This window comes from Anser brachyrhynchus (assembly GCF_964034855.1).
Source record: "Anser brachyrhynchus genome assembly, chromosome: 3".
In the NCBI taxonomy this organism is placed as follows: Eukaryota; Metazoa; Chordata; class Aves; order Anseriformes; family Anatidae; genus Anser; species Anser brachyrhynchus.
In genome coordinates this window covers 46869629-46893256 of record NC_137696.1, presented here as the reverse complement: position 1 = coordinate 46893256, position 23628 = coordinate 46869629, and the positions used below count along the sequence as shown (strand labels likewise).

The following is a 23628-nucleotide window of genomic DNA, read 5'->3' as shown; positions in this document are numbered from 1 at the left end:
TTTGAACTTTGTGCCTCTCTCTCCAAGTGACAAAATACTGTTCGTTTGACTGCAAAGTATTATTGACCTCATTACAAAATGAAATACCCTTTGAGATCTAAAGACTGAAGAAGTAATAGGAGCTAGACACTGTCACAGATGTTTCTCAAGACACCTTAAGAACAGCTGTCATAAAAACTATCTGCCAGGATCACGTCACCCACCAGTAAAGAATATCTTCTTCTGCAGTAGACTTTTCTAACAAGATCACAGGTTTAATGGGAACATTAAACAAGAACTGAATGTTCTGTGCAACTAAAGTGCTGTGAGAACTTCGGTGAACTGAGTGCAGAAACACTTGTGTACGGAAAACAGTAGCATCTTTCTTCTTAACTGAACTCATCTACACAAGGTTATTGGAAAAATACAGCAAACACAAAAAGGCAGAAGTTGGTATTGACTCAGAAATAACAATACCAGCTACTGAATCTCCAACACTCTTTCCTGCAGAAATGAGAATAATTATGTATACACACACATGCAGCCACACACCACCTTCTCAATGACAGAGAAAGACAACAGGCTGACAGGCTACCTCCTAAGATTATACACACACAGTCAGATGTCTATTTTGGAACCCAGCTTTTATTCTCTACTCTCTCTCCTTCTCCCGAACTACAAATTGCTTTCAGAGCTCCTATGCTCTAAAGAACTTCATCTGGCTGCCCAAAGCCAATTTCTGTGTAAGAACTTGAGCTTGAATAAAGAGATGTGCATATCAAATAAACCAAAAGGAAGGTAGCCACAGGAGCAGAAAGAGACTTGGCAAGGCATGTATGGACAATGCAGAGAGAAAAAAATCACACATATTCAGAGGACCCAGGGAAAGAAGTGGATGGTTTGAAAATGGCTTATGAGAGTCTGTGGGGTGTAAGAGCAGAGATGGGGAAGGAGGAGAAGAGAATCTAAGAATCTTTTGCTTCAGGCCTTCTCACACAGTCTGTCATTACTTTCTACACATCTGTTGTCCCATAAGCTCACACATCTTAAGCTCAGTCTTTCTTCTTGCAGTTATACAAAATAATAACAAGAAATGAGTTCTGTCATAGGTGCGTCATGAGAACCGTTCTGAAAATTGCTATATTGTGGAGGGCCTGAAAGTCCAAACGACTCATCTGAAGTCTGTGAAACAAACCCAAGAATACACTTGTGGAATTGTCATTACCAGCTGCTCATCTAATTGCTAGCAATCATTCATCCTTACCATAAGAACTGCACTTGTCAAAAATTAGGAAGCTGAAAATGAAATTACATGCAGTTAATAGTGCTAACAGACCCCTCGCTTTGTGTATTTGTCCTGTTACTGTTCACACCTGAAAATACAGGATACAGTTCTTTTCCAACCTCCTTCTGCTATACACAAAGGTAACCTTTAAGTTCTGCTTCTACATTTTTCTTACAGGGTAAAAGAAAGAAGACAGCCTCTCAGACATATCTATCAAAGGGATTACACAACTTTTTCTCCTCAGCCTCTCATCTCAGAACATGATAAAAATCCTCTGCAGCAGCCCGAGGGACTGGGGAATAAATAAATAAATAGACAAATAAATAAATAAATTAAACTCCTGCTTTCTACACAGAAGACCATAGCATTGCAATAATATTTAAACCCCAAAGTGAGGAAATGGACTGCATATAAAATGAGGACTGCAAAGGAAGCAGAAAAGCCTGCTGCCTGTAGCAGGTACCATGTGAAATGCGTCTGATCTCAAAGTAGAAGAAAACCCATCTGTGGAGATCAGTCTGGCATATCTCTATGTAGACCTCAACCTTTTCAAAAGCTGAGTCATTGCATTTAGGAAAATAACGTTTTCTGAAAAATGAAGACAGACTTAATCAGGGACAAAGCAAAGAAGACCTACAGTAATGTCTTATGATTAAGTTGATGTAACAATGAAACTTAGGTACACATCAGACTTCATGATTATCAAGGAGAGAAAGCCCTGAACAATGTTTTCAATTGGATATGAACCTTAAAAACATCTATATTTCTACTACGCTTTCCTTGCTGTATTGCAGTAAAAGTTGAAAGGCAACCTTCAATCATGTCTCTTGGGTACCTTTTCATAACCAAGCCTTGTTTGGAAAGTAATCATTTCGAAAGACACATTTTTTAAAAGAAAATTTAAATCCTTAATGCGTTTTTTTGCAGAGAGTGATCTGAACTCTTTGTTGCCTAGCTGAACAGATTAAAGTCCCTCAGCAGACTGTGTTCTGACAACATGGTCTTCCAAAACCTCAGGAACATATATTGAGAATGATTAAGGCACAGGATCCATCAAAAAATGACAAGCAAGCTTTTGGCTGGTAGCAAATACAAGATGAGAGCCAGGGGAAAAAAACTGTCCTTCTCAAAGTATACTCTCTGCTTGTGGAAATAACTAAATCAGAACAGGAAATCAGACCCCAGTATACTAAAATATTTACAGATACTGGTGTCAGGGCACCACTGCTAAAGCCAGCAGACAAACGAGAACAAGTCATCAAGAAATTTTCACAGTTTCTTTCAATTTTTAAGTTCCTCTAAAAGTGTTACGATGGAAATCAAAACTAACTTGCGTTATCCATGCTGTCCAAATGATGCATAATTGTATATCAGAAAGCAGAAATAGTTCTACCTCAATTTCAATTGTAATCTTTAAATTTAAATTTTAAAATTATTTGTAATGCCAGTTTATCAGGCAACACAAGTAACAGTATTGTAATATAAAATCAAAAAAAAAAAGCAGATCAAATGACGGCTCATGAAAGGCCGCTTAGGGCCAGCAAGATGTTTAAAGGACTGTTGTATTTGGCACACAAGGAGAGGCTGAGAGAGCTGGGACTGTTTAGCCTTGAGAAGAAAAGGCTCATGGGGCATCTTATCAAATGTAAAACATAAATTATCCCTTCAGCCCTGTTCTTTCTGGATTTTTTGTTTTTAAATCAAGACAAGCTGCAAGCCACTGCATCCATTGTTTAGATAAGATTTCATTACAAACCTCTCACTTCCCGTTGCTGGTGCTCTTTGCTTTTAAGTATGGGGTGGGAGATCCACAGCCAGGGGTGATGCTTGCGAAGCTGAGGAAGTATGTAATGTGTTACAAATCCCACGGTCCATGCTAAAGCGAACAGGACAATGCTGAGAAATGGCTGGGCCAAGTGAGAAAAAAAGAAAAATGGTTATAATTTGCAAAAATATAAAAAACATTTCCTAAAATGGTATTTCTGCGCACTTAGAAACTCATGTTCAAACTCTGACTACACAGGTGGATGTGTTTTGAAATACGTATTGTGCATGAACAATTGTTGTTTTCTTTTTCCCCTAAATGGAGGAGAAAAGGTAAATGATCAGGTTTGTCCTTTCTGTCTCCCCAGTTGCATATCCTAAAAGAGGTGCAGATATGCAAAGGACTAAAGGAAGAGACACCAGATAAGTAATACTTTGCCTAATACAAATATCCACAACCTAATTGCACTGCAAATTAAAAAGCATTAAGTTATCACGGCCAGTAAATACATTTTCCCTAACTTCTCTTTCCTCAATTTCTATTCCTTACAGCTAAAGTATCCTGTGGTTTTGCATAAAAGAGATAATACCTTAGAAAAAAAATAAAGGAATGATACATACCCTTAATGATAGAAACACAGTGCTGGCACTGACAGCAAATGACAGAACAGCAGCCGCTGTGCAGACAATGAGATCCGATTTCAAAATTTCTTTCTGTGAAAATTATTTTATACAAAATTAGCAAGCCAATACTATTTTAACTAGTCAAAGTAAGCGACTCGCTTCTCAAGTACTCGCAGTCTGCATTGTGTTAAGGCTAATCATCACTCCCTGATAAAAAAGTATTTTCTCCACTCTTGCTTTGTGAAATTATTTCTTCATATGCTAGATTTGTCAAAGTAACCATGTTTAAATTCATCGTGCCTACTTTTAAACCACATTTTAAAATTTGGTTTTAACATTGCAGAAATAAAAGCAATACATTTTCATACTGAGTCTGATTCTGTTTAAGGAATATAATTCTTTCACGTTACAGTTTTTTGGTTTGGGAAATCAAAATTCTGGTTCCTTGACCTATTTGCAAGCAATACGATTGCTTCAGTTTTACTTTTTCTTGCATTACTGAAATGACTCATGCAGTTCTACAATGTCGTAATAAACATATTAACTTCTGTTTCTGATGTTCTAAAGTCACACGTCCCATTCTCTGGTTTTCTGTATCAGAAGCCAAATTTCAGCAAGACTTTATGGATTTCAGACAAGGCGTTTTCTGGTATCACTGAATGATAATGCAAGGACAAGTCTGCGTTTATATAAAGATCTATAACTACAGTAGGAGTAATTTTGTTTTGAAAGATTAGAAAATATCATGGTCTTTCCAGCCGCCCATTTTTCTTGTGATTAAAATGTCATTCTCAGTAAACAAGTAAACAAGATAGCTTTTGAGCTCTGTGATCTTCTGAATTGTACTTCAGAGGTCACTCAAACGTCTTTCCCAGTAAATGAAAATCTTGTCCTAGATTTATAAGAGGGATGTTTAAGTTCAGCACTCAATACTTGTACTAAGTTATCACACAAGTAACTATTTGTAGCTCTTGGTTTAAATACTGACTTATACTTTAATTCAAAGACATCTAGAAACAACATGTGGAATACAACACTTTGTTAGAATTTGAAAAACATCCAATTTCCTGGTGCTGCAATCTAGGTAGCCTTCATTCATTTCATCAGAGACAAGAAAAAGAAAACATAAAATAATGCTGTGATAGCAAACCTAAGAATAAGGGAGATAAACAAAGAAAGTAGAAGAAGCGAACAACAGAAGGGCTGTGAATTACAGGGGAAGCTGGCAGCAACCACTATATTTAGGCTGCCTATCACTGTCTGTTTTGAGAAATGCTTAGTAAAAGGTCACCAGCATCAACACTTCCACTTGCTGCAGCAGGCCTTTGAAATTCAGCAGGACTAAAAAGCCTTCAGGCTCAAAAAGTACTTTTGCTTTGTCCCATGAAACTCCAATCCAGTTTAGCTGAATTCTCAAGCAATAAAACCTGTCCTTTCTTTTCTCAGTTTGCTCAGAAAGCCATCCTTGCAGAAGAGCAGCACTCCCTCTACTCCTCAGGCTGTGCCCTCTTCAGGCAGTACCGTGATCAGGAAGGACTGCAGGACAAGGCACAGGAGGAGAGCTAGGTCGGATTCCTCCCGAACCATCTTTCCAGAACCCAGCGCTGCTGGCCTTGTCCCTTGCTTGTTGGCCACCATATGCAACAGGAAAATCACATTAGGGACCTTACAGAGAAGGTCATCTTTACTGAACAAACTTCTGACCCCTACACATCCCCACAGGTTCTCCACAGTCAGTTTAGAGCTTCTCTCACTAGCAAATATTGGGGATTTAGTACATGTAGCAGTACTGAAAAATTGTGGTCAAAACCCCAATAAGGGAATTATTACCAGCTCATATAACTGACATATTTTTTTAACGTTTGCAAAATTTTAAAGCTACTTCACACAAAGGCAATAAAAAGCAGCAGTATTGAGGTTATAAAACTCAGTATCTGAGAAAGTTGAGCAGTGCCAGGTTTATGCAGCACCGTACTTCAGCCCTTTTGTGGAGATGTATTATGAAAAGTCTTCAGTAAGTATCATTTGTGTGCAGCTGAATCCAACTACTCAATAATCTAAAACAAGCTTATAAGAACAAACACATGCCAATCATATTTTCAAGCTCTCCTCCACAAGCAAAAAGGATTACTATTAAAATGACAGCTGAGTTGTTTTCATAATCATGTGACTGAAGAAGCTGCCGTTTTAAGAACTATATCAAACATTAAGAACTTAGCTATAAAATCAGTAGTGACAATAATAGATATTGGGGGCAGGGGGAAAAGGCATCCAAGCTTTCCATTCCATGCTCAGGCCAGCTCACCAAAGAGAGCAAACTGTATTACACAGACTGTACTGCATGGTATTTCCATGATAATTCCCATCTTTGACTTTGTAAGTGCTCTTTTTAAGGTTCTCTCACTGCTTTTGACAAATTAACATAACACACAGGAAAAGGCCTGTGGTTTTAAAGCAAGACTTACTATCCAGCTCACCAGAAGAAGAAGAAAAAAAAAAAAAAGCAGGTGGGGACTGAAAGCTGTGAAACTCAAAGTGAGTGGTGAAGGCATCTTCCTGCAGTTTTCATGGATGGGACACAGGACCCTCTCCTGCACTTGGCATCCTTGGACCTTGCTAGCTGTTGCAAAGCACATGCCTACCTCTACACAACTCTGTCCTCCATCCTGCATTTAAATCCAACTATCTAGCGGGACTTTGGATTCCATTCCCAACCACAGGCACTTATGAATTGAATGTTGAATCACCCTACAATGTGTCGCTTAAATCCTTTCTTGTATTTGATCCAATATAGGAAAGTTAGGCTCTGATCACAGTTTAAATCTCTTCAATGAGAGAGTCATTACCACTGTGTTATGGTTTGGGGTGCAAGCAGGTGTTCTTTTTCTTTTTCCCTCCATTTTACAGTCAAGGCAACAAAGAAACCCTGACCCAACAACACTGCATTTAATGCCTCAGAGATTTTACATATTATAGCAGGATTTTTTATTATTATTTTTGATTACACTTTTGGAGCTTTGTACAAAGCCTTTCACTGATTATCTAGATGTTTGTATTAAAGGCCAGGAAGGAACCTGGGTTTGAATGTAACACATTAACACCCTCAAGCCACTGGTTAATCTAGCAATCAGCCATGTGGATGCCTATAGAAATTAATTATAATGGTAGGAAGCTCCATTCTCAAAGTTGAATGGTCAATTATCCATCACAGCTGCTTTACAATTCAGGCTTCCAAAGCTGGCAATTCTTACACAGCTATTCAAGCAAAGGGAAATAGTAAAGGTCATGTAACTAAACATTAGAGATGTTGTATTTATTACTGCTAACATTAATATGAAGCCACTACAGAATACAACAGATTAATTTTCAGTATTAACCTTGTTTGCTTTCAGCTGCTTAACAATGTGAATTGGTTTTGTATGCCTCAGGATTTCTGATTTTAAAGGGCCTCATTTAAATGGCATGTTATGCATAACATACATGTATATATAGACCTGGGCAGGGCTGGCTGTTTTGTGTGGAATTTAAACATCACTGGCACATTTTTACATCACTGGCACTGGCCGGGGGTTAGGATTATTCTACTCACAGAGGAGCACTCAGATTTATTTTTTTTTTAAGTTGAATTTAAATTTGCTTTTAAAGTCAGTTGAGTCCTGACAAACACGTGATTGTTATTGCTGAGGCCAGTCAGTAGAGACTGTGGCTTGACTGTGTTCATCAAACTTGATGCACATGCGTTTTTTGCTGCTTCAATTCTTCACTACTTGCTATATTATTACATACAGGGGGAGTCTCCTGGCAAACTGGTTAAAATGCTTAATTAAGACATAGATACCAGATAACACAGGGACTAGACAAACAGCCTGCATTAACCAGAAATTGCTCTGTTGTTCTTCAAGAGAATTCTCATTGTGGAAGAATTAGCATAGCTAGTTGACATTGTAAGCAAACACGTTTGCTCATAGTTTTTATAAAGACTGAAGGAAACCCACACATATGGGAAAAAAAAAAAAAGGAAGGTGAAGAGCTAGCAAGCTCCAACAACACTGAAAGAAAGCAGCCTCTGTCTAGAAATAGCAGTGGCATGGAGCGTCAAATATACAGAGCAGAAGATTGCCAATCCCCACAAACCAGCTATATCCTGGGGAGCAAAACGTGCAGGAATCCCAATTAATTAAAAATAAAAAATAATAAATAAATAAATTAGTAAAACACATCTCCCAAAAAAAAGCAGACACAAAGAAACAAAAACCCCACCAAACCATGCTTGCAAAATCATGATAAGAAACATGGTGAAGAAATGGAGTCCTGTGTGTGGCCAGTCCCACAGTGTTCCTCCCTCTGCTTCTGCATCTTCAGCTCCAGTGGCTGAAGGGCCCCAGTACAGCTGACCCACATGGTAACTGTGTGAATATAAGACATGAGACCCCTATCCACATTACTGGCACAAAAACAGGTCTGGAGTCAGCAGCATAACTCCATTTTGAAAATACAATCAAGATCTTAGATGTGAATTTGTTCATTCTTTTGTTGTGTTGTTGTTTTCTTCAATGTATTGAAGCATTGCTCAAGGTTTCCCTCTGCACTGTGAAATGAAACCAATTAAGTGGACAGCTGTATTAACTGCTTCGGTCCCTTGGCAAGAGTCCCTCTGCAGAACAGATGAGATCAGACTCTGTACTGCTCCAAGATGGGTGCTATCAGCAAAAGATACAAGTGGGATATAAATACCAGAGAAAGAGAAGCTTTCCATTGCATCTGCAATACAGTGTCTGTGTACAAGAGTGGACTGACAATGACTTGTGGCAAAAATCTACACACCAAATATAGCAAAAAACTTTTTTCCTTTTTTTTTTTCCTGTTACTACATTCACATTGCAGTGTGGCTCAGTTTGCAAGAAGCTGAAGCTCAAAAAAGCCAAGGAGGAACAGACATATCACTTAATCTTATGTGGGCCTTATTATAGTAAACAATTTAACATTGTACTTGGTAGGAAATAATTTAAGCAGCAGCTAAGCAATGAAAAGCAGAAAATATTGATGTAATGGATTAAACTCATGTGCTTAATTTAGGCTATGTAACACCTTATGAAATGTCCATCACACATGATACAAGATATACGAGAGAGATGCATCCATATGAAGGGACACCTGGAGGCCAGGGCAGCTACCATACTAGTGGCCTGTACCCCTTGGCACTTTTGACTCTCAGGCTGTGTCTGAAGGTCAAAGAAGGTGGTCTGTCTCCCAGACACTGAGCGCTCCTTGATTCTGCAAGTATTCAGGATTTTAGGAATAACTGCCTTTGCTGTAAATGCTCATAAGCAGGCATTAGGATGTGATCAGGAAGAATGGCTCTCTGACAGCTAAGAACATGACAGTTCATGACTCTAGGAAATCTCTAATGCCCCTTAACACTTTGAGAAACTTGATGATCTTCCCACATGAACTCCATGAGATCAACCTCTCCTGGATACCAGTTCTCCCTTCAGGCCTCTCTGAAGAGAAGGTCTGGAAGTACTTCCCACAGTTTAAGTTTGTGGATTTAAAGGAACAGGACAGATATCCTTCCGCTTTCTGTTTTTAGTAGTTTAAATATTTAAATTAGTAATTAAGAATATTGAGAAGATTTCTCAATGGGGAAAATGGATGGGAGAACACTTCACGCAGAAAGTAATGAAAGAAAAGGTCTTACCACTGATTCTCTCATCTTTTCTGGGAGTGGATCTGCTGATGAATCTTCAAACTGTTGACGCAGAAAGCGAGGCACATATTTGCATTGAATAAGGGACCTGTTAAAGAAAAAAAAAAGGATACTTCTGAACATGTCTAACAGACATGAATATTTGCAGTGGGGGGAGCAGGGGAAGGAGCAGAGGAGGTAGAACAGCCACGGTTTTCCTTCCTCATGTATGCAGTAGCTATCTTATCTCTGTATAGCTGGAGATTGATACAAACCAGCTCTACCTTTGATCAGGGTACAGCTTCCTCATCAAAATGTCAAGGAGTCTCACAACCAGAGCAGTCCAATCAATGTGCCTGTGTCATTCAGAGGAATGAGCTAAGAGGGTACTGTGGTATTCATGCCCTTTATTAATAATTCAGCTAAGCTGAAACCAATATGAGAGTTCTCTAGACCCACATTAGAAAGGCCAGAGAGGCCATTTCTGTATAAATTGCATATTAATCCCCAGTTCAAGATTTATGTGCTACCTTCTCCATCTTGAAGTTTATGCCACAGGCCATCCTTTAAACACTGTTTCCAATCCCCTTAACTTCCTTTAATTAAGTTTTAGAGCTGTTTAAAAAAACGTCTTAAACCTCTTTTCTTTTTCTTTTTTTTTTTTCTTAAGGATTATACATTTTCATCACGATTGCATAAAGAACGTTTGATGTTGCTGTACACATAAACCTAAACAAGATATTTAACAACTTTTTCAGCTGCTGAGGATTTGATTAAGAATATTATGGAATCAGGAGCTAGATTTAGAAGTTTAAGGAAATACAAGTTTTTACTTTATTAAGGAAGTTAATGAACTGGTGTGTCTTTCCTGGAGAGTGGGGCAGAAAATATACATTTAAATTACTCCAAAATTGAAAGAGTTCACACTTACATGCTGATTTGCAATTTACCTGCGTGTATTCTACTCTGAAGCTAAATAAACCTCCCCAATACAGCACACAGCTTTACTTCCTTTTGTACCTGAGTTCCATCCTATAATGGCCTATGAGTTACATGCTGCCTACACAGAACTTGATCCAGGCCTAATTGATGCCAGTGCAAGACACAGTAGGCTTCAGATAAAGACAGTAGATATAAGCAGCTCTTTTTACTTTGCCACACTACGACCTAATAACGTCTAAATTTCAGATTCCCTCAATCTTCTGAATGTTGAAGAAAGAATTTATCAGCTCTTCAGTGAGATTTACTGGGTAGCCCATTTCTGTTAATATCTCACTTCTGCCCTCCTTTACAAAACTGTGTGGCCAACCAGCCTGACTTACCGCAAGCCTACTACAATCTTCATATAGTTATGAGCCTCACCTCATGACATATACAACACACCTCACAAAACTGAGAGGAGAGAGCCTCTGGATTTCCTCATAAGCTCTCTGCACTATGCCAGGATAAGACCAAGCTGCCTGTGAAGCAGAATCCTAGAAGACATGGTAATAATGGCAGCATGAAACCTGCTTGCATGCTTAATCCCACAGCCATACATATAGATGCCCAGCTGCTTTTGCACAACCACAGCCCCCATAACAGTCACATAACACAACTCTCACACAGGAAAGAAGTTGCATCTAAAGACCTCTCTCACATCACCTCAACTGTCAGATCACAATGTTGGGACTTCCTTGGATCTCCCTTGTTCCCAGCATCCACTCTCAATACACACAAACTCTCTTCTGCTACCTTTAGCGAAGTATATCGGAGCAGAAAAGGGAAGAGTCGATCTTGGAGAGGCACTGTCTACTGATACTGACCCTAAGCCATCTTCCCCACAAATCAGAAGTCCTTTCTCCTTGCCAAGGTGCCACCCAATGAATGTTCTGTAATTCCAGAAGTCTGCAAGTCCCCTCAACTAAATCACTATCCTCCAATATGGCAAGCATGCAATTTCCCAGAGGGTAAAATCTGCCCTAAAGAATTTGGAAGAGCTGTGTAAAGAGCACCAGCCCTACTGCTGATCTGACTGCAGCACTTCATTTACTTAACAGGACTGACACGAACCATGCAGGCAGACGTGCTGAGGAATTTCTACCTCACCACAGTAATTTTGGGAGACAATCCCCACAGTTCTGAAATCCAGATATGACTCTGAGCAAACCACATTTTTTGTGCTGTATAGTGAAATCAATAAACAACAATTGCAGGCAACTTACATCAGTACAGATGGGTCACTGCTTTGTCTGCTGAGGTGATAAGAAAGTGCAACTAACAGACCACAGAAAGCAGAAAACAGTGCTGGAATGTGCTGCGCATCCCAGGGCTCCTGAACAGGGGGACAAAAAGCAGAGCATTTGCAAGTTAGGAATGCAGTACTATATTTTTTTATTTTTCATTTTTAAGTAGGCCACGGTGTGCATGTAACGTTAAATGCACATCACCTAAATCTGTATGCCATCTACCAAGGTTTGACAATCCTTTATCATTTCAAAGTCTATCATTGTGAAAAAGACTGCAATATTACAGACCCGCTTTGTGATTATACTACTGTAATTCCTCTATTATCAGCAATCAGCTAAGAAAGTACATGAAAAACACGTTTTCTTTTCTCTTTAGTGAAACTCTAGAGGCAACTTTTCATTAAAATGAGATGCGAGTGAAATCATTTCCACTGTATTTATCTAAACTCTAAATTGATTCTGCGATTTACTTGACCTGTGGCCAGCTTGCTTGCAACAAATGCCAGTTCCACCTAGCTGGGGTGTAGTCCCTGGCACCTCACTCCTAAATCCTTCTGCTGCTTTATATGGTACATCTAGGCCCTGCATGTTTAGCCACTGTCCCTGAGCAGGAAGAGACAATTTACACACTCACTAGCACACTCTAAGCATAATCAAGATGAGAAATTACCTCTGGGTGACTTAGGCAGCTAAAATTTGCTAGAGATAATAGAAGGAGGAATAGGAAGCTTAATGAATACTTATCATGACCAGCCTCATCTGTGGCATCCTCAGCTACAAATTAATCTTAAATACTTGTGAGTACTGGTTGTAAAAGGACAGAAATTCTGGCTGTGAAGGACACACAAACTTGGTGAATCAGATCCACAGCCATTTCACTCACTAGACATGTTCCATGCTTCCACACAACTTCTACCTGATCAAGTTAAACTTTGCCATCCAGTTCTGTTCTTTGTTTAGTTGTTTCCAGGTATTGAGCCAAATACATTTTGGTTTAGCTTTTCCCATGCTCAGTCTCAGGTCAGGAATTCATGTTCTTCAAGACACTGTAGAAAAGTAGTTAAAGCCAAAACGTTTTGCATGTGGCTGGATTGTAGACTATCCCAATACGCACTGCGCTTCCAGGGCAGCATAACCACGTAGTGCGACTGCCTCTTTGCCCTGCAACTTCTTACAAAAGCAAAACATTATAAAGAGCCTGTCCATATATCTGGTGTTGAAATGTATCAGTTTGAGAAATCATTCCACACTCTTTCTACTGGAAAACCCTACATGGCTGATTCCCCATAGTAATGTCTCAGGAGCTCTTTACTTCCCAATTTTCTCTATACTATGAGCAGCTTCTGTGTTTGGCTAGCCTGTGCTCCACTTCCAAAGTACCTCTCCCTTGTCTCCTGAAAACTCAGCTGTCAGGGAGCTAGGAAGGCAGACAGGACAAGCATCAATATTTGCTGCCTAGGGAGCAGGATTTTCCAGAACAATGCTACACAATGTTTTACAAAAGCTGAGAATGCACAAAGGTGTCATTTCTCTAGCATCAGTGATGCACCCCGCTCCATTTTGTCATTTTCCTCCCCCTCTAATGATGCCTGGTAGAGCTTTAAATTAAAAAGATGAAAAAAACAATATAGTCGATAATTGGACAATGATTCTTCTCAGTGGGAAAACAGGAATGACAGGTTTTAGTCTTGGAAACTGGTATTATCTGTCAACCCAGACATGAATTTGACTGCCTACTCTACCTCATTTGGTTGAGGCGACATGTAGTGCTTTCACATAGAGTTTTGACTTTGATGCAGACACTCACGTAGTCATTTTTAAAACAACTCAAATGGTCTTACAGGGTTAAGGATGAAAGTGGTGAGTTAAAACAGATACAGTGTTTGGGGGGGGGGGGTGTTCCCCTTCAACCACAGAATTGCCTAATCCCCAAACAATCCACTAAAAAGGAAGATAAAAGTGGCTTTGAACTTACAAGCCTTTTACCACTTGTAGAGGTAGGGAGGAAAGTGTATGTTTAAAAATAAGTGGCGATAGTAGCTTTCTGTCCTACATGATTTATCCCTTTTGCTTCTTTCTTCCCTTAAAAAAAAATGCACGTAACAAACCTTTATCTTTGGAAAGGTATGCTAAAATAAATCACGTCCTACTTCAGAGACAGAGTGCTCTGAACACAGCAGAACCATTGTAGTAAGTAGAATTCTTGGTGGTTTTTTTTGTGGTTGTATGGTTTTTGTATTATTAACTCACTCCCCCTTGTTTTTTTTTGAAACAGAACAGTCCTCTAAACTCAAAGACTTTATAGATTGCTCGAGCATTAGCATCATTCAACGATGCTAATTCAAGGAAGAAATGGTGAAGATGTTTTGCACAGTGACTTTTTTCTTTTTTTAAATATGAAGAACAACAGGAATTAGTCTCCACAAAGCTCATAGACCTTCTAATTTCCCACTCTCTCATCATTTCATCAGTATTCAACCAATCTTCTTCTGTTCTTCTCTTTACTTCTACTCTTCAGCTTCATCATGGATCTATGCTATTGCTCATATTATGCAAAAAGCAGGACACCTGTTGCCAGCCATTCCACATGAGTGATGTTAAATAGTAAATATTTTCTAAGTTCAAAAATAGATGATAGCATTTCTCGCTATCTGAATGAAACTGTAAAAGGGAATAACACCCTGCCCAAAAAGCTTTAAGAAAATGGTAACCCTGAAGAGAACAAGTCCATGTTAACTGTAAGATAGCTATGTTACCATGGATACTCTGTTTCCATTGAACACTAACGACCAGAAATCGTTAATTATTCACAGCCCTTGCATTAAACTTGCTAGAGATATTCTAGAGAGGGATGCCCACCAGCCTTATCTTCCCATCAAAGAAAACATAACTTTACTTTCCCAGAAGACCTCCAAAACCTTGGAAAGTGATGAACTACCACAAGACAGATAGCGCTATCCATTTTGATTGATGTTGTCTCTTTCTTTGCACTCCCAACGGCCATCCGTAGCTGTATTTTCATTGCTGAAATTTAAAATCCTTAAGGATGGCACTGATGCATGGACGTGCATGCACGTGTGTATTTCACCTTACTCAACAGGGTCTCAGCCTGTGACTGGAATTCCTGGGCTAGAGAGTGAGATGGGCAATGACTTCGGACAGGAGGCATGAATGCTCACGTTACATATCATACTGAGTTTATCCTAAACAAGAATTGCAGTTTTCTACATTCCTATGCAGTGACATACTTCTAAAAAAGTAACCTCAGGCCACGTTAGATTCTGCAAACAAAATACACTTTTCTATTATATCTGGACAAGAAGCTTCTATTATACGCACAGAGATCTAAGAGCATAACTACTGAGGTTACAACTGAAGTGCAAGTCTGACTACAGCTGCAAACATCAGTCAGTGAAATACGTGATATCTGACAACTCTCTCCCAAATTAACATTCCTAATAGTTCTTGCTTGAACCTCAGGGGTCTCTAAATTGGAAAGTACATAAAATTGATGAGCCTTGTCTTCAAAACCTCCAACAGTGCTGGAAGCATTTTATCAAGTAGAAATAAAGCTGTCTAATAATCCTATACTTCTATTTTTGGTCACTTACACATGCGGGAATTCTGTGTATACACATGGGCCCATTCAGTGCTGTTTAGAAACGTTTTGGACAGTCTTAGCAGACAGAGGGAGATGTATGCTTGTAATACTTTCCCATTATAAAACCGTAAGACACATATTTCAAAATTATTGGTACACAGATGAAGCCTGTGTTGTTGAAAACAGGAATCAAGAAGCATTGTTATTCTGATTAATGAGTTTAGAACTCATTAAGCAGGGAAACAAACTACAACAATTGTAAGATGAGAATGGCTTAAAATACTCACAGGATTTTTAGTAACTGCCCATTGAAGTGATAAATAAATTACCAGAGAATACTTTCTTCAGATTTAAGGTAATGGAAATGATATAGCTTTCATTTAAAAAAATATTACAGAACTGGAGGAGGCAGCTGTGCCACATATGAACACATTCATATCATTATCAATCAAATTTTTGGAGCCAGGTCCAACATCTGAAAGTTTTCCCGACTGATTAAGATAACCCACAAGAAGTTCCTTAAGTTGTTAAAAAACAACAACAAAAAAAAAAGGATCACAAATGATTAACTGGCTCTGGTTAAGTTTGAAATCCAAAACAGCTGATTGAAACAGAAGGCAGAAGAGAAGGACTGCCTGATTCCAGAAAGATTTGAGAATGTGCTCCTCTGTCCCTTAGCAACACACTGACACACTGGGTGCTGAAGACAGGTATAAAGATGACTAAATTCCAGAACGAATGTTGGTTGAAAAAAATAGGCATACCTGATTTTATTTAACAGATATTAAAAAAATAATATTTGCACAAAAAACACAAAACAGATGGAGTGGGAGACAAAAAATCAGCACATCAGGCAATTCTACTCAAGTGAAATAGATGGCATGGAAGTTCCTGTGTCTCCAATCTGATGGATATAATATCTGAAAATAAAAACATCTCCTCCAGGGAAAAGAGGTAACCCTTTCATATATCAAAGCCAAGGTAGCTATTAGAGCTGCCAATTTCTGTTCAAGACTGAAGCTGAGATCAGAAATAAAGCCAGGCTGAAGTGAATGTAGATAATTTTAAACTAAACTCTGTTACCCAATAGCTTCAAAAAAGCAGAAAGCTGAAAAAAGTGATGCTATTAGATGTAATAGTCCAAGGACTGACAACAAAGAAGTAATAAAACTATATCTAGGATTGAGAGCTTTTTGTTAAACAAAAACTAAACGAAAGTTCTTGGAGGACCTGGAAAGAACTGGAATGAGGAGTGATGAAATCATTAAACACAAGTCTAGAAGATGAAAAAATCTCAAAGCAACCAGGAGAAGCTCAGGTCTTTGCACTTCAGAAGCAAAGGCATTTATCTTCTCTCTTATCTGAAGTCAAGGTCACAGTACACAGTATTGTTGTATGTAAGGCTGGAGAAGCAGCTGGTGTCTTACCACTCATGACATGGATGTGCCATGTGATAAGATGTACAAAAAGATGCGTCAGAGCACCAGAAAGCTGTAGCCAAACCACCTCTACTTGACTGGGAGAACATGACTGTAAACCAAAAATATATTCAGGCGACTCACAGTCATCACCAGACAGCACGATTTCTGTTCACCAGCCTCACCAGGACACAACCATGATTTGAAAATCTGCTCCTCTTGCAATATGTGCCTTTGACTGACACCTGTGATGAATATCATCCTGTCCTGATAGTCAGACAAGTCCTCAAGGTTTCAAATATGCAGCTGGAGACCTGAAATTCCAGCCACTTTGTGTTATGGGTTTTTCTGGAGCAACTGTTAAAATTTTAGATGTAATACTCTATTCACTCTATCTACAATTTTGGCCTTTTTTTTTTTTTTTTCCCATCACATCATATACTTCTAATCAAGTCATACGATGGGACATATAAGCAGCCTGCCATATGCTCCAACTTGCCCATTCACTACTAGCACAACATTTGAGAGCCATCCATCATCTTTTAGGTGCTACACGCATTTTAGACATTACAGAGAAACTTCTCTGGTAATGTGATGGCAAAGCAGCTGGAAGGTCATTGAGAAAAAGTTTCAGAGCCACATGAACATTTTGGGCAAGCCAAATTTTGTCTGCAAATCATAGGATGAAACCCCAAGTACACTATATAATAATATCTTCAGGAGACTTATCCAAACAGAATTGATGACAATGAAGTTAAACTAATGATACGTTTATCCTGCAGCTGCTTTTTCACAGAGCCCCTCAGTTGATTTTGTACAACATAGTTCAACAACAAAATCAATCTGAACAAGGCATGGGATTTCAGCACAAGCCTATTCACCTCAGTCCTTGGAGCTTGTGTTCACATGTTGAAAGTTAACTTGAGTACTTGCGCTGTTTTGTCAACATACCCCAAAACAATTCCTCAATTCTTATTTTTGATTTTTTTTTCTTAAAATGAGAGTTCTAGAGCAAAGAATTAACTGATGTGAATTTGCTACTCTAACATAACGCAGCCAAATTTAGAAATTAATTCATTCTATTGTAGGTGTGTATATATAGTTTCTGTAGTTCTAAACATGAGTAAAAAAACACTCACTTAACACAGTTCTATAATAAATATTGGTTATTTGTTTTAATAAAAGAAAGCCATGTGATTAATTATTCTTCTAATGATCTTCTTCAGAAATAATATCTTTCCTTTTGGAATAATTAACATGCACAGAGAAATTAGGCTAGACTATTTTACCAAGCAAGATAGCAATTAGAACACAAGAAGCACTTCAGGAAGGAAAGGCTCAAGCCTGATACTGCTGGAATGCATCTTCAGCCTGGGCATTTGACGTGAGCAATTGCTCACCAGTAACAAGCACACAACCACTTAGATAGAGATCCATTCTGCTCTGCAATTTACTTCAGGAAATGGAATTCTGCTCATTACACCTGCTGAGCTATACGATATTCTGCCAATAAACAGAGCTTACATTTGAGGATGTTACACTTCAGCCAAGGAACAAGCTTTGCAACCCAGAAATCCTGTATCAGAGATAGTTTATCATGTTTCCCTTCCCTGAATCTTCTTGATTGTGATAATTTTTACCTCCATAAACTATTAAAATTTTTGCATTAGTCTGTTGTTTTTGCCAAATTAAAAGCAAAGAGTAAAAACTATACAATAAAGAATAACTGTGAAACATAAGCGTGGAGGAGATGCCTTTTTCTACCATAAAGACAACCACGTACTTACCACTTTTGTGAAAACACCTCAAGGAAACAGACTGTAGCACTTGCTTAGTTTTGAATTAGAATCTGCAATTTCTAGTGCACCAAAAATACAAATCTTGATTTGATTAGGATGAAAAGTTGTAGCCCACTATATATCAAAACAGTTCCAGGTTCTTACAGAGGTATTAGACCACCTTTCACAGTTGTCCCTATTCAGGATCAGATTCTGTTACTTTTAGTTCCTACTCTTCCTCCACCGATGAAAGAAGAAGTCTGACAGAATTATTTCCTTGACATGTTATCTATAACAGCCCAAAAGGCAAAAAGCTCCAGACCTGACTGAAGAACAAGGAGGGAGAGTGCAAATGCTCTTTTCTAGTAGAAAAATACATGAAATTTCAAGGACCCCAGTGGACTGAGATGATGAGCTGAATCAAGTGGAATCATCTTTACATGCTTTAAATTAACCTCCTCAGAAGTGTCTTCACAAGAACAGTGCCATAAAAATTCAAATTAACTGTAATTTCTGTGTGAACAGAAAGTCTGCACTTAATATTGGCAATTTACAGCAGATATCTTGTAAATCTTTCACAGCACTCTATAACTTCAGGGTAGCATTAAAGCATATTTTTAAGCAGTTTGAAGTCTAATCCATGAGGAGATTGCTTATCTACAAAGCCACCTGCATCTTGTAATTTCAACTATTATGCTGAGAAAGGAGTTTGTAGAATATTTTAAGAGGCTTTTCTTTAATACTATTTACAAAACTATTTTTTAAAGTATCCATCACACAACTTCTCTGCCCCCAAGTTGTGAATTGCCCTCTGCCAAGCTTAGTGGAAAAATGATCGTTTTTGCAGGTATTTGCCTGTCAGTCATTCAACTCAATTCCTTCTTCCATATAGCTCTCAGTTTTTCTCACTGTTTCTGCCCCCCAGCTCCCCACCCCCCACATAGATTTTTCTCACTCTTTTCAGCCTCACAGAGACACAACTTTATCCCATTTGCTTGTTTCTGAATCTTCAATATAGCTGGAAAATGGTAACTGGAATACCAGATGCTTTAGAACACTGCACAAGAGAAGCAGTTAAGCTTTCTAGCACCACACAACTCAAAGGTCAGACCAGTATAACTGATACACTGGGTGAGCCTGGTGACCAAGATTCCCTGGGATTACACCCTATTTTCAAAGATACTTGGAGTCTCTTAATATAGCACTGCTCAGCAGGTGAGTTGCCATAATTTATTATCCAAAGCCAGGTTGGATGGGGCTTTGAACAACCTGATCTAGCAGGAGGTGTCTGTGTCTATGGCGGGGGGGTAGGAACTAGGTGATCTTTAAGGTCCCTTCCAACCCAAACCATTCTGTGATTCTCTGATTGTGGACTCAAACCATACAGGGGCAAGATAAAACAGCAGCTTACCACATTTTAACTTACTATTGGGAGTGGTTAAAAACACAAGCACAGCTAACTATACTCATTTGTGACAGATAATTAACACAGCATAATTGACCATTTTTGATTTAAGCCCCCCTATTTAAAATTTTAAGTGGAATTTTTTTAAAGCCGCTGCAGAAATGTTTATGTTCCTTAAAGAAATCCCTTAAACAAACATCTGATAGCACCTCTCATCTGTGTAAACCACCAGCCTGAGTGGTGACATGCTACATCTTTGGCTGTTGCAGAACTTCATATCAGGATCTCTGTGTGCGCTGCAGATGTGTAACACCACAAAGCATCCTCTGACGTATGCCTGCAAGATGTTGAGAGCAGCCTGTAAATCACTGCACATCCTGGTGCATCCCCACTTGGGCACTGACAACATCTAGCTTGTAATGAAACACTGTGAAAAGACTATTCCTTAATGGATAAATTTTATCACAAAACTAGGATGAAATTGTGGTCTCACTGTGGTCACTGGGAATTTTACAGCAGACTTGAAGACATTAGCTTCAACGTTATTTTTCATTTAAAACAACAAAAAAATGCAGGTGATATACATTAACTGAAAAAAAAATGCTGTAGATTGAATATGGCTCAAAGGGCAGCATCTGCCAAAAACAAACAAACAAACAAACAAACATCAAGCATCATTAGGAAGGGTACTGAGAGCAAGTCATTTTGTGACCATATAGAGCTATGGTACACTCACATCCCGAGTACCATACAGAGTTTACTCTCCGCATTTCATATTGGAATCATAATCCATTATGGATCATAATGGAATAATGGAAGGCACACAGTAGGACAACTAACTTAGCCAAGGAGGAACTGCTTTACAAGAAGACACTAGAAAGGCTGGCACTCCAGTTTAGAGAGGATATGACTGAGGCAGACAATGACTGAGGGCTACAGAACTGACAAGGCAGTGGATACGGTGAATGCAGAACTGCTTTTCCACAAATCCTGCAGTACTAGGAATAGAGAAAACTTGGTGAAATTAGCATTTCTTCACACAGAGCACAGTGAACACCTGAAATCTGTTGCCACAGAAAGCTGTGGAGGCAGATAGTAGCAGGACATTCGGAAAGGGATTAGGCAAACTCATGGACAACACTGAATGAATGAAATAGGCAAAGATGCACTTACTAACAGCCCTAAACCAACAACTGTGGACGCTGGTGGAATATTCAGGGAATGAGTGGCAAACAGTAGTCATTAAATTCCTAAGTTGCATTTCTCTTTGCTATTGAAGCAGGTAGTACTGGGCTAGACAGTCTGCTGGTTTGCCCAAGCAGGACATTAAAGTTTTTATTTTTCTCTACTTTCTTTTCAACATAGCCAATGGAAGGGCACGTATAAAACTTATACACTTTACACTCCTTTTCTGACTTTGAACTTTGTACGCCAAGACTTGCCTACAATGATGTCCCACAGCAAATTCTCCATACCAAAAAGTATGTGCAATGCTGGAGCATGAGGAGATTTAGGGCTGATCTAGCACCTATCTGACTAGTAGCAACAGGGCTGTACGGTTATGTGGCTGCTGCTCATCACATGGCAGGTAGAACACATAAGGCCCACACCAGCTGATACCAATAATGATGGTAAAGCCCACTCCTTAACAGGCTTCTCAATAAATCCGTGCATGAACCTTGCCAGTGCACAGATGTGTCAGCAACCACTGGGGTGCAGAAAACAGGCCAAATTCAGCCTGTCTCAGAGGAACTATATCTTTTAAGCCACAGTTGCTGTTAATCTTCATACTGGAAATTCAATGGATCTTTTCAGACCAATATATGCAAGGAGGCAAACAATCACAAGTATCAGTGAAACATTTACGTTAGTATTTCCACTGCAGTTTCAAGGTATTTCAGTGTAGCTAACAGGCAGAAAATAAAACATGGCTTGTAAAGCTTACCTTGATGAATAATGATGACTATGTAGCACCAAACAGTTTCGGTCTTCCTAGACTACAAGAATTTTCAGCTTGAAATTTTGAATTTTTTAGTGTTTCAACTTACCTTCACTGCACTGAAGCAGAAAGCATATAGGACAATCAGAACCACAAAGCTTCGGGAAATGCTATAGAGTGCAGACACAAGCCCAGCAGCAGCTGAAATAAAGACACCACAAGATAACTAATTTCCTCATATATGAGGAAGTGCATTAAAAAACAACAACCAGTTCTTGCATCACAATAGGTGTACAAATTAATACCAGATATTACAAAGCTGTTTGTTGAGAGAACACCACAGTGTCCCAAAGAGAGCCCCAAATCAGCTCACAAAACTTTACAACTAAGACTGAAAGCTTGATGGCACTGTATTCCCTGTCTCTTCCATATATCTGAGGTCCCCCACTATTGCTTTCTATGCTGAACACTGCTTTGCCAAAATATCAGTATGCCCCTTCATGTTGCTACAGAGGAGGAATGAAGTTATGTACAAATCAGGCAATTTTCTAGTCAAGCTCCATGTGGAATTTTCTTCCTTCCCTCTGCTCCTGAGATACAGGCTCTGGTATCATCCAAAAGCATCCTAACTTGCTTAGTAAACCATGATTTGCACCGTATTCGAGATAAATGAATGAACTTAAAGGGAGAGAGAAGGATGCCATCTCATCTCTACCTTCCTTCAAAAGCTTCCAGGGTAGGAAGCAGCCTCAGACAGACTTAGGAGTTCAGCACTCTCCACAATGGAGACACATGGGCTGAAAAACAGTGCTCTAATTAGGTTTCAACATACATTATTCATGGGATGGGGACTTTATCAAGTTATTTCCTCCAGGAAAAAACAAGTCATTTCCTCCAAGTCTGCTCTGGTGTCTATGAGACAAGAAGCAAAGCACACCCAAATCATCAGTATAAGTTTTAACCATTTGCCAAAGGCTATGCCTACAATAGCAGTTAACAATGCAGTAAGCGTGGGTATGTAGGATGAAAAGTGCTGAGGATGTCCTATCCATAATACGTGTGTTTGAGATGTTTAACTGCAGAGTATCTCTCGTGTGGTCCCACAGACCGTACACTCACTAGTGTTTGGAGTGCATTAGATGCACCCTTATAGTGAACCTTCTTTTAAGTTTCATCCAAACGGAATCCAGTCTGCATACTCTCACATCATTTCATGATGCAAAACATGGTTAGTGGAAAGAAGGATATAGTTTGTTTCTGATCCAAACTAAGATGACAGTGTAGATGTACACCAGTTTTCTCTGTTATTTAAGCAATAATGAAAAACAAAACACCACCACCAAAAAATGATGCATTGTCTCTCATTCACATGGGTCTTGCTTAATCTTTGACTGAAATAACATATCCAGTGTCATGTTAACATGCCCTACACAATTGAACAATGTGAAAATAAATAATTTTTATTTTTAAATGGAGTTGTGTTTTTTTTTTCTTTTCAAAAAGTTGTGGGGGTTTTGTTTGGTTTTCGTTTTTGTTTGTTTTTAAAATAGTGATTCATATTGGACATGGCAGGAAAGAGCTCTTTGGTGTCAGCCATATTCTACAGCCTATAGCACAACTTGAATACAACCATTTAAAAGAAAAGAAAACTAATCAAAGTATTATTAGTATTCACCACATTGTTAAGTGAATACCATTAGCTCTTTGAACTTTAACATACACTGTGCTCTAAAACATGCAATAATATACTTTAAGGCGGCGCACTCAGAAAGTGATAGCTCAGGCTCAACAGGCTACTTACCAGAACCACCAAAAAGCAACATGTCTATTTGCTCCAAAAGATATATACAGAAGGTGTTGATTTGAGGGAAAAGACCAAGAAGGGAAATTGCAGGAAAGCAATATAAAAACACTAAAGAAA

General features: G+C 38.8%; 1 protein-coding gene across 8 annotated transcripts in view; it reads right to left on the bottom strand.

Annotated features, from left to right (window-relative positions):
* The window catches only part of PCNX2 (pecanex 2), a 162259-nt gene that overhangs the window by 82339 nt on the left and 56292 nt on the right, over positions 1 to 23628 (bottom strand). For all 8 annotated transcript variants that reach the window (XR_013949233.1, XM_080587013.1, XM_080587010.1 and 5 more), the window contains 6 exons: positions 23509 to 23619; positions 21817 to 21908; positions 11543 to 11652; positions 9351 to 9447; positions 3650 to 3742; positions 3021 to 3171 (listed from right to left, as the gene is read on the bottom strand). Coding sequence is in view for 7 of the 8 variants with exons in the window: in XM_080587013.1 (XP_080443139.1) it covers positions 3021 to 3171; positions 3650 to 3742; positions 9351 to 9447; positions 11543 to 11652; positions 21817 to 21908; positions 23509 to 23619 (654 nt within the window). In the remaining variant the exon portion in view is untranslated. The remainder of the gene's footprint in view (positions 1 to 3020; positions 3172 to 3649; positions 3743 to 9350; positions 9448 to 11542; positions 11653 to 21816; positions 21909 to 23508; positions 23620 to 23628) is intronic.